Raw genomic sequence first — 11,259 nt, 5'->3', positions numbered from 1 at the left:
TTTTGGGTGAACTATTCCTTTAACAAACATTTTATCTACCAGATTAAGATTAAACACCAGGGCCCGTATTCATAAAGATTCTAAGAATCCTCTCAGAAAACTCTTAATTTAGCTTAAAAACTTTTACGTAGGATTCTTAACTGATCTGAGAGCAACTCTGAGTAAGGAAAAGACAAAAACTTTTATCTTAGTAAGAAGGCGGGGTTGACCCCGTTGCTATGTATGACACAATCTTTTGAAGACTGTGATTGGTTGGTTGTCCAAGAAGGGGAAAAAAGGGATTTTAAGTATAGGGTCTAATTCTAAGCCTTCACTTTGAAATTACATGCGTAATTGTTCCTATTTGACCGTTCTCACACACACACATTATATATATAAATCCTTATTTTATTAACCATGCTGTTGATTTCCTATAAGGTATTTGCTTGGCTTAGAATGATAAAAATTGTTCCACTCTTTCTAATTACACTGATTGTTGGCATGTCTATTTAAATGGTGGTTTGAATGTTGGTTTTAATGTATCAAACATGGAATTTTCCCAGTTGCCAAATATCGTAATGTAGTGATTACTTTCATTTCGGGCGCTATGGCATTTCTGCGCTGTGTTGGAGATATTAGCGTGTCTCTAAAAAGATCTGTCACAAACATGATCCCTGCATGATCTAATTTAAAGCGTCTTATTAACTCACTGTCATCCATTGTCTGCAACACATTTCTTCTCCTTCTTCGTCTTTCTGCCATTTTCTCCTCTGCTAAAGAAACTCTTAAGCCTCTTAAAAGTCCTCGTCCGTGCTCCTAACAATTTTGACCTTAAGACCTCTTTTAAGGGTTAAGATGCTTTCTGAATTACTTTTTTCTTTACTAGGATTTTTTCTTTAAATTTAAGAGTAAACGCCCACATTTCTAAGAATTTTCTTAGAATTTTGTCACTAGGAGCTACTCTTTGCATTAAGATTCTTTATGAATACGGGCCCAAGTGTCTGTGTAATATGTGTTCTTTTATACATTTCCAGGGCTTGTTTTGTTTGTTCCATGGATTGCTCACAGGCCAATAAGAGACTATTAACTACTATAATTCCTTTTAATTATACTAATGTCTAATTTAAACTTGTACAAATGTATAAAACTGATCAGATCTTAGGTAAAACCACAGACTGTAAAAGGGTAAAACCCATAGACTCTTGTTCAATGGTTCGCCGCTGGGGGGCGATCTCAGGGAATCCGAATGAAAACCATTGAATTATATTTTATTTTTTAATTTTGCAAGAAAGGAAACAGCACTGCATGCACTGAACATGTTAACATAAAAATGAAAAAAATGTTAAATGTAAAAAAAATACAGACAAATAACAATGACATCTCAACCAGTAGAAAAATGTTATGATTCTTAATAAACTTGTTCTGTAAACTTGTTGTAATGAATGAGTTTAAGAGATTTTACAATAAGGGAAATCACTGCGATAAAGGCAAAGTCTTAAGAAATTTGTTTTAGTGAATACATTTCTAAATGCAACACAAAGATTTGACATACAGTATTTACCAGGGAATAACCCTGCTTTCTTCCAGTGAACACTGTCAAAAAATGTTCCAGAAAAATGTATGTGTGAACCGTTGAACGGCTCTGCTGTGAACCATGACGTAACGACGCCTCGTTTACTGAAATCACGTGACTGGCAGTTTGAGACACGCTCCGAACCACTGAGTTGAACCAAAAGACTCGTTTAGGGTTCGAAGCTTCATGAAGCAGTGTTTGGGAATCGCCCATCACTACCGAAGTGAAGGAAGATCACTGGGTGGCGCTATGGACTGTGTTCACTATCCTTAAACACAGACGAAGAAGGAACGTCACCGGTGTGACAGAGGTGAATTATTTTGACACAAAATATTCTTCCTCTTGAGCATATATGCTCGTTATGCTTTGTCCGCTTAATATTTATCATTGCTTATAGTTCATTTAAAGATAAATTGAACATAAAACTGATTATTTTATTATCATTAGAGATAAATTGCTTGCTGCTCACGTGTGTGAATGTCAGCTGTTGAGAAGAAACTCTCATTTCAGATTTCAATGTCGTTGGTTATTGTTCAGTAAAAACAAATAACGTGCTTTGTATTTGATGACGTTATCAGGTGTTTGACCGGGATCAGACCGTCTAACGTTATCTGATCAATCATGAGTGTCCCGTGTTTTGTAAGAACGGTGGCCAGAAGTTTCGCTGTTGGATCAAAACTGTTCAGACCAGCTGTTTTGTGTTCATGTAAAGACACAGTCACGCGGTGAGTATCCAGAATCTGAGGCTGTTTCTAGAAGCTTTGTGTTTTAAAACCTCTTGAGCTGGCTACCTAAGTTAGTTGGCATGCAACAAAAATACGTTATGCAAGGACCGCACTGCGTTTAGAGACACAGCCAGCGTTTAGACACTCTTTGTATTCAACCTAAACTTTACTAAATTTGTTTCAGAAAAATGTCATCCAGAAGACAGACTGACCATCTAGAGAGAACCGCCAACGTTCATAGAGACATGGTGAGTCTTCTTAGATTTCTTTATCTATATTGGATGAAACCCTTGGCCTGTTGACCATAGCCTCTGAACATATAAATGGTTAACAAATGATGTAGCCAAGTAGGTGAAAGTTCAGACACTTATTCTGTGTTGTATGTCAACCAGTGTCAATTGATTTTTGTCATGAGAGTTCATTATTTTATTATTTATTCCTACTTTTATTGTACTACTTTAATTTGTTGACATGTAGCATACTGGATAGTATAGTGTTATTTCATTAACATATTATGCAGATTATATTGTCATGTTATATATTATCACATTTAAATCATTGAGTGTGTGTATAGTTTTGAGTGATAAAAATGTATAATGGCTCTCATTTGTACATCCGAATTGAATAAAGCATTACATTTAAAATCCTGAGAGGCTGAAATATGGGGATTTTATTGTAAATTCTCTGTAAAGACATGATTTGATGTTCTGTGTGCATCCAGGAGCTTTTCTCTGCACGTGTTAGTGAGGTTATGAACGAATCTGAAGCAGTAAAGCGACTGAGACTGGAGGTTCCACATCCTGACTTCAGCTTCCGTGCTGGACAGTGGTAAGAACGCTGTACTAAATGATATCCTGTGTAATATGATGGGGCTGTGGGGGTATATGAGACAATAAAAGTTGGGAAACACTAATGTAGACAGTCTGGAGCTAATACTGTTCCTAAATGTTACTTTATTTTCATTTGAAAGTGACTAGTGGATAAGAAGACATGGAATTTTTCAAAATGGCCAGGAGATGGTGCTTTCCTCCCACTTAAAATTCCCACTTATTTCAGTGTGAGAAAATAATTTGAACAAATCTATTTGTACATCAACCTCTCCTCGCACTTTCTGCTCTTGTTGTGTGTGTGTCTGAGTTTTGAGGGAGTCTGAGTGAGGTGAAAAAGTCAGGTGTTGATTTATGCAGATATATGCACATAAACTCCTCCAGACCATATGATGTTGTGTTCCTGCTAAAGAACACGAGGAACACGAGTCAGGGAGAGCAGCGCGAGTAGGTGTGTGTGTGTGTGTGTGTACGCCTGACATATGTGCTTATCACTTATTCATGCTCTGCATACACATATGGTGACTCTCAAAGCATATGTTGTTTCAGTTTTTTTTTATTAAGTATTATTGATTTAAGTAATTTTGGACACTAGGGTTTTGTTGTCCTAGAATGTTACTGTGTCAAGACAAGTCACATTTATTTATATAGCGCTTTTTACAACACAGATTGTTTCAAAGCAGCTTTACAGAAGAGTACTTCTGGGAAGAATACTTTCTCTTAACTTTCTAAAAGTACTTTATGTAGTTGTGTTGTTAGTTTTCAGTAGTGTGTCAGTATATTATATTATATTATATTAACCATTTTGAATTGCTCCCTTTTTCACAGGGTGGATTTCTTCATCCCAGGTGTGGAAACAGTGGGCGGCTTCTCCATTTGCTCGAGTCCTGGCCTGCTGCAGAGAGAGGGAGTTATCGAACTGGCCGTCAAAAACGCACACCATCCTCCAGCACAATGGATTCACACAAAAGTGAGTGAATGAAACAAAATATACACTACCTTTCAAAAGTTTGGGGTTGGAAAGATTTTTGTTTGTTTGTTTTTGAAAGAAGCCTCTTATGCTCACCCAGGCTGCATTTATCTGATCAAAGATAGAGTAATATTGTGAAATAATATTACAATTTAAAGGTACAATATGCAAGAATGTTTTTGCCGCTAGAGGGCGCTACATTCCAAACAACAACAACGGCGTAGCTTGATGACGATGTGAAGTAGCGTGGAATGATGGGAACTGTCGTTTTAAACGCCACCGTGGATGTAAATCTATTTTTTACAGTCTATGATGTAAATCAGTCAGACGGGAATCGAAAAATCATGTTCATGGATGAGGCTAAGTTCTATTTTTATAATGACATGCTTTTTGTGGCGAGGGGGGCGTGGTTCAGCGCGGTCTGTAATGGGAGAGAGAAGAGACGAGCGGGACGCAAGTAGGTCAAGTGCAAATGACGAACACCTATGTCTTATTGCTGTGATCCGCATGGATAGACCGCTTATAAGCCGCGCTGGAATGAGAGAGAGACTGAAGAGAAAATTGGACGCAGAGAGAGAAAACCGGTGGATCCGAGCTCTCATTTTTGAACTGTTTTGTGCCGTCGCGGTTGCCACGGTGAATGCGCGTTGTGCACGACTTTTGTTTGTTTTGTTTTATTTTAATAAAGTACGAGTCCCAGTCACGCTGATCCCTGTCTTCTTCCTTCCTGACTCTTGAACCTCATCACACTTTTATTTCATTAAAATTAATTAACCGCAAGAAAAGTATGGTTTAATACTAAATTGGTTATCATAGATGTTACTGTATGTCGAATTCATTGTTGTGATAACGCGGTGCAGTTTTATGTGTTGTAAACAATTGTTGTAAAAGTACATTCGAACATACCCACATCATTTGCCAAAATACTGATTAATCTTTATGTATAACACATGCTATATTTATTTACATGGCCATAAACACCAGACGTGATAAACAATGTCAATAAACTAAACACAAATCTAAAGCAATAATACTTCCCTTACATAAACATAACTATTACCGAATGCTACATTTGGAAAATATAAAATTAAGCATGCTTTGTCGACAGAACCAGCTGCAATCGGTAAAGAATAATTGTGTTCCATAACGACTGCAAGATACAAGCTAACGTTTGTTGCTTGATAGACGCTACAACTACAACTTCCGCATTTGTCCAGGACTCCACGCAGTACGAGCGGAAACCGAGGGTAACGCGGATATGACGCAATTGACTGGCGACTCCCATCTCCCCCTGCTCTAACACCCCGTTTCCTTTGAAAAATTGCAATTTTCTCACGATTTAAAAATTGTTGGAAACATTTGGGATATTGTAAGTAATCAACTTAACAAAATATATAACACTGGCCTTGAGATTATGGGATATTTTAATGCAAAATTCTTACATATTGTACCTTTAAAACAACTGTTTTCTATTTTAATATACTTTAAAATCTAATTGATTCCTGTGATCAAAGCTGAATTTTCAGCGGTCATTACTCCAGTCTTCAGTGTCACATGATCCTTCAGAAATCATTCTAATATGCTGATTTGGTGCTTAAGAAACATTTCTTCTTCTTCTTATTATTATTATTATTATCAATGTTACGGTTTCATATTTTTGTTGGAGCCATGATACATTTTTTTTTTTTTTAAGGATTTTTTTGATGAATGGGAAGTTCAAAAGAACAGCATTTATTTGAAATTGAAAATACTAGTGCAAAGTGCCCGTACAAAATCTGTTTTTGTGTGTGTTTTTAGTAATTGTTGGTTTGGTGTATTTGAGTGCCCATTGTTGCAATTACACAGCAAAAGTTCAGTGACTTTATTATTTGTGCATGGTAGAAAGCAAATACTGATACTGACATAATGACATACAATAAATGTGGAAAATTGAACTACACTATTCAGAGAGCAGGCTACACAGTGAACTCGCTACTTAACGCTACTTAAGCGCCGCTGCTTTCTTCGACCCTCTCCGTCTTTGGTCCTGTGCTGTGCTCACTCATGTCAGTGTGTTGGAGGGGGAGGGGGCAGCGGCTAGAGCGGCTAAAGCCAATGTGTGCTTCTTTTACCGATATATTTAACGATATCTCTTGCATTTCTAATCCAAACAACGCCAAACTTGGCACTGCACTTACTCGTGCCCGTAGCAAGACACCTGTCAAGTTTGAAATCCATCGGACTAACGGTTTGAGAGATATGCGAATAATAGACACACACGCACACACAGACAGACAGAAAGACGTTCCTGTAATTTATAGATAGATATAATATTCAGAAGTAAACAGTGTAGCTGACTTACAGATTCAGTTAACATCCACAAATGAATAAGCGCAACGATTCATAGTGAACTCCGAAAAAACGCTACGCTTGAGCAAACAGTTTGTGAATAGGCTACTACAAATGATGGCCGTGAATAAAATATAATATTCAGAAATAAACAGTGTAGCTGACTTTGGCCCCGTCCACACTACTGCGTTTTCGTTTAGAAACGGAGAATTAAAACGAATACGATCTCCGTCCACACCAGCGTTTTAGCTGCGTATTAGAATTGATCTCCGTCCACATTAAAACGACTGAAAACGCGGATCACGTGACTATTCACCAACACTGGGCATGCGCGTGCCGGTGTAAACATAGAGACTTTCAGACATAGACTGTAAAAAAATGCTTTCAAACATCAAAATGTCATTTATTAATATGTATTTGTGTCAAAATTACATATTTTCCTATTCTATTTTGCCTGGAAACGCTTCCAACACGTATCGCATGAAAAATAGGCGTCGGTTCTATTTATAACATATGCACGCGTTTACCGCGCGAGCCGCGGCAGTTTATTACTGTAAGAAACTGTTCCAGCGGGTGAAGTTTACTGAATATTACCTGTGTACTCCATGACTGATGACACCCAATCATAGAGCCGAGCGTGAGCCTCTGCGTCATCGTTTCTAAAGTCCTCCGTTTTGACCCGTCCACACTAAAACGCCCTCCGGAGATTCAAAACGAAAAACGGGTCGGCAGCGTTTCTAAACTTCTCCGTTTTGGGTCTCCGTTTTTGCCGTTTTAGTGTGGACGGGAGGTGCAAACGTAGCAAAAGGTCTCCGTTTTTTAAACTAAAACGCAGTAGTGTGGACGGGGCCTTTGTTTAGCTGACAGTGTGTTTGTCAGAATGTTTATTTTTAAACCACAACCTTCTAAGTGCTTCTTTTACCGATATATTTAACGATATCTTTTGCATTTCTAATCCAAACAACGTCAAACTTACTCATGCCCATAGCAAGATACCTGTCAAGTTTGAAATCCATCGGACTAACGGTTCGAGAGATATGCGAATAACAGACAGACACACAGACAGACAGATGTTCCTGTAATTTATAGATATGTACTGTTACTTTTGTAAAAAATGTAATCCATCCCTGCTGAATAAAAATATTCATTTGTTTTAAAAAAAATCTTACCAACCCCACACTTTTGAACTGTAATGGAATTAGTTTATTCCATGATTTTATTGAAATGTTTGTTAAAGGAATAGTTTACCCAAAAATAAAAATTATGCCATAATTTACTCGCCCTCAAGTCATCCTAGGTGTATATGTTTCTTCTTTCAGCCGAAGAATATCTGAGTTATATTAAATAATATATTCTGGCTCTTCCCAGCTATGTAATTTTGTTTTTGAAGCTCCAAAAAAGCGCATCCATCCATCCATCATAAAATAATCCATACTACTCGTTTTTGAAGACAAATCCATATTTCAAACTTTTTAAACTATAATCACTGGTTTCCGGCAACAGTCAGCCGTACGCGTGTTCACAAGGGAGTCGAGTTCCAGAAGGGTGACCTCTGACCTGACGTAGCACATCCAGTAGCATAAGCTTAGGTGAGAATTGAAGAATGCGGATGCGCAGAGGATAGAGTAAAACAAAACGCCTGTTATGAATTAGAAGTCTAAAATGTCCTATATGTATGTCATACATCAGGTCAAATATCATCCCTCTGCCGGAACTAAAGTTAGTTTTTAATCAGTATATTTTCACTGAATATCCTGTTTCACATGGAAATGCTGGTTGCAGTAATGCATTACATTTCTTGTGCATGTACAATATGGATTGTTTTTTCGTCCTCTGTTTCAGTGCTCTGTGGGCTCTCAGGTAGCAGTGAGGGTGGGAGGTAATTTCTACTTTGACCCTCAACCTTCGGACCCTGTGGTGGACCTGTTGCTGGTAGCTGGTGGTGTGGGCATTAACCCTCTGTACTCCATCCTGCTGCATGCAGCGGATCTGCTCAGACACGCTGATGGTCACAGGTACACACCAGGACACACACACCTGTGCTACAGCGCCAAGAACACCAAAGAGCTGCTCTTCAAGGCAAGTATATGCACCCATGACTTGTCACTGAGGTGAGATTAAAGCTGCCAACTGATTTTTAGATATCTGCTCCATTTAGAACACCATTATTGACATTTGTCATGAGCGACCAGATAGATTCTCCTGCGATCTCCATGTTACCCAGCAGAGCTCTGACATAGAGCAGGAACTTCAGCCTTACACCATAAGTGAGTAGAAATATCTACAGTTGTTATTTTTGCTATCTGTTTCCTAAAGTTTTATGCGTCACGTGAGATATTATTGTGTCTCGGCAGGTGGAAGGATATCAGAAGAGGAGCTTCAGCGCTATGTAGACTCGGAGCGCACATTGTGTTATCTCTGTGGCCCTCCTCCTATGATCGAGAAAGTGAGTTCAGACCTGCAGAGAATCGGCCTACCGGAGGACAGAATCCTTTTTGAGAAATGGTGGTAGTTTTAAACCTCCACCCAAAGCAGAGGACACAGTGATGGATGCATTTGCATCTGTGTCATTATAGAAACAGACTTTAATGGCAATGGACCTGTAATAACTTTGATATCTGTTGAAACGCACAACAGACAGACACTATGTCTGCATTTGAACAATTTTACCTCATTTTAAAGATGGACTCAACAAATTGACCATGACAAGCACTGTAATGTTCATCATCATAGTTCATTTGCTGGTTAACGTCAGGAGTCCTGTTTTGAAGGCATGTTAAAAGATTGCACTGTTTTTGTAGGTCTGTGAATAATGTTTGCATTTTAGAACACATATTTATTCATTACAAACATTTTTCACAGGGACGTAGAAATGATCTGAAAAGTGGTGCGACAAAAACATAAAACATATTTTTACCTATATTTAATATAGTCCTAATTTGTCCTAATATAGTCCTAAAAGTCCCTTTAAAGTCGTTGCAGTATTTATTATAAATGTATCCATGCGCATCTTTTTTTTTTTTATTCACGTGCCCTCATAATCTTCAAACAAAATCAGCCATATCCATAACACCCCATAAGCAGCTTTGCAAGTACAGCTCTCATTTACTTAAATTTTACTTAAAGACCAAAATTTGTAAAAGACCGAAACACAAAAATCAGACAAGAACTGTATCATATATTGTGCTTTTTAAGAGCAAGTCATGCCATTTTTTTTTTTTTTGCCTGGTTGTAGTTGATCTAATTTTACTGTAAAAAGGGTGACTACAGCTGCAATGTTGAATTTTTTTGCATTATAACTTGGCAAAATGAAACTAAAATTAAAATACAATGTCAATAATCGTCATGTTCGAAACTAATCATTTTTCTCTAGTAGTAAGCAATTGTTTAAATATGTAAAGTCACAATGATAAGCGACATTGAAAACTGCAAGTTTGGCTGTAAATCACTGCGCTGCAGAGTTTAGCTCCAACTCTACTCAAACACGCCTGAACCAGCTCAAGTTCTAGTTACTAGAAGATTGCAGTTAGGTGAGTTTGATAAGGGTTTGAACTAAATCTGCTGTAAATGATGCGTCTTTAATTTGCATCTTAAGCCCATCATTGAGAGCCTTTATTTACACCATTAACTGTCTCACGGACATTCACTATAACTGTTACTTTACAAAGTAAGACATCACTTACTGCCATCCTTACTGCGACTGTCTGCAATAAATCGATCTTTTTCATTTTACGGATTTGAGCTAGTGTATGACATATTACGTATGCTAATACTGTATGTAATAAAACGAGCTAACATCACAGATTCACACAGGTACAAGTCTCAACACATTGGTCAGCGTTTAGCATATTCAGAGCTCCTTGAAAGGACGTTTTCACACATTAGTTTGAATCCCCTGCCATTTGCTACAGCAATTTACCCTAAAAACCGAAATAATTACGAGATTCAGACCCCTCTTAGCAATCTTACCTGGACAGTTACTCCATCAGCAGATGTATTTGCCCAGACAAGGGCCTGACTATAGTGTGTTCTGCCTGAATAAACATGAGCATATTGTAATGGTTAAATATGCATAAATGAATAGTCAGCACACTCCAGAGAATAAAGCTCTCTCTGTTACCGCCACTCGCACTTCCTCCAATTTAACACACGTAATTGTGCGCTTTAATTCCTGATCGCCGTTTTTAATGGCGTCCTTTTTTCCTGGGCTGATGTTCGGGATGTCGATCGTCTGCGTGTGGAATTCCACCGTCCTTTCCGCTTGATCTCTCCTCTCTGGGCTTTCTGGCAATGTCTGCCCATTTTCCTTTTGGATAATCTCACATTGTCTCATCAGACTTGTGTTTTCTCTCTCCATTCTTTCCATTTCTCTCTCGATCGTTGCCAGTGGTGATATCTCCCTCTCTGATGTCCTCTTACTATTCAAGTTCCTTTTGTTTTGACCTCTGAGGTGCAGTTTCTGGAAAACATACACACAAACTGTCAGACACTGAGCTACTTTTGAGGATTTTAATGTCAAGTGACAACGCTATTACAATTTCACACAGTTCTCTTAGACAACTCTAATCTAATTTTAGCAGAATCCTTTCTTTTGTGGCAGAAATAAACCTTGTGCCATGCATACACACCGTCAAGTCTCTCCTCTTGCGAGGCAGCGTGGGTCTCTGGAGGAAGAGGATCTGTTTTGTGGCCAAACTTCCATCACTAAGACAAAAATAACAAATCAGATGTCTGTAAGAGCTGTTTAAATAAAGAATAAAAACTAAGAGAAGACTTCTTTTTCAGGGAATGTTTAGCCCGTAAACTGTATCATTGAACGTAATGCTCTTGATTAAAGGTTTAGCATGACTTTGGGAC

At 38.1% G+C, this 11,259-nt stretch overlaps 2 protein-coding genes across 2 annotated transcripts in view; one reads left to right on the top strand and one right to left on the bottom strand.

Annotated features, from left to right (window-relative positions):
• Positions 1-1,714: 1,714 nt before the first annotated feature.
• Positions 1,715-11,251, top strand: oxnad1 (oxidoreductase NAD-binding domain containing 1). The gene is made up of 8 exons (XM_081377308.1): positions 1,715-1,862; positions 2,131-2,277; positions 2,462-2,525; positions 2,999-3,105; positions 3,933-4,074; positions 8,245-8,481; positions 8,561-8,669; positions 8,757-11,251. The coding sequence occupies exons 2-8, from the start codon at positions 2,174-2,176 to the stop codon at positions 8,912-8,914; spliced, it is 921 nt and encodes a 306-aa protein (XP_081233434.1). The 5' UTR covers positions 1,715-1,862; positions 2,131-2,173; the 3' UTR covers positions 8,915-11,251.
• rftn1a (raftlin, lipid raft linker 1a) overlaps positions 9,429-11,259 on the bottom strand; it is a 33,638-nt gene continuing 31,807 nt past the window's right edge. The window contains exons 9-10 of the mRNA XM_081377301.1: positions 11,031-11,106; positions 9,429-10,861 (exon numbers count right to left, since the gene is read on the bottom strand). Coding sequence (XP_081233427.1) covers positions 10,487-10,861; positions 11,031-11,106 — 451 coding nt within the window. The 3' untranslated portion in view covers positions 9,429-10,486. The remainder of the gene's footprint in view (positions 10,862-11,030; positions 11,107-11,259) is intronic.

Source organism: Scardinius erythrophthalmus, assembly GCF_964197995.2.
Source record: "Scardinius erythrophthalmus genome assembly, chromosome: 10".
NCBI classification, from domain to species: domain Eukaryota; kingdom Metazoa; phylum Chordata; class Actinopteri; order Cypriniformes; family Leuciscidae; genus Scardinius; species Scardinius erythrophthalmus.
This window is presented reverse-complemented; position numbering and strand designations above follow the sequence as displayed.

Bases quoted from the DNA above. Each gene is read 5' to 3' on its own strand.
- oxnad1 (XM_081377308.1), top strand. From the start codon at position 2,174: ATGAGTGTCCCGTGTTTTGTAAGAACGGTGGCCAGAAGTTTCGCTGTT. The intron at 2,278-2,461 runs GTGAGTATCCAG...AATTTGTTTCAG, and splicing joins TGTAAAGACACAGTCACGCG to AAAAATGTCATCCAGAAGAC. The intron at 3,106-3,932 runs GTAAGAACGCTG...CCTTTTTCACAG, and splicing joins AGCTTCCGTGCTGGACAGTG to GGTGGATTTCTTCATCCCAG.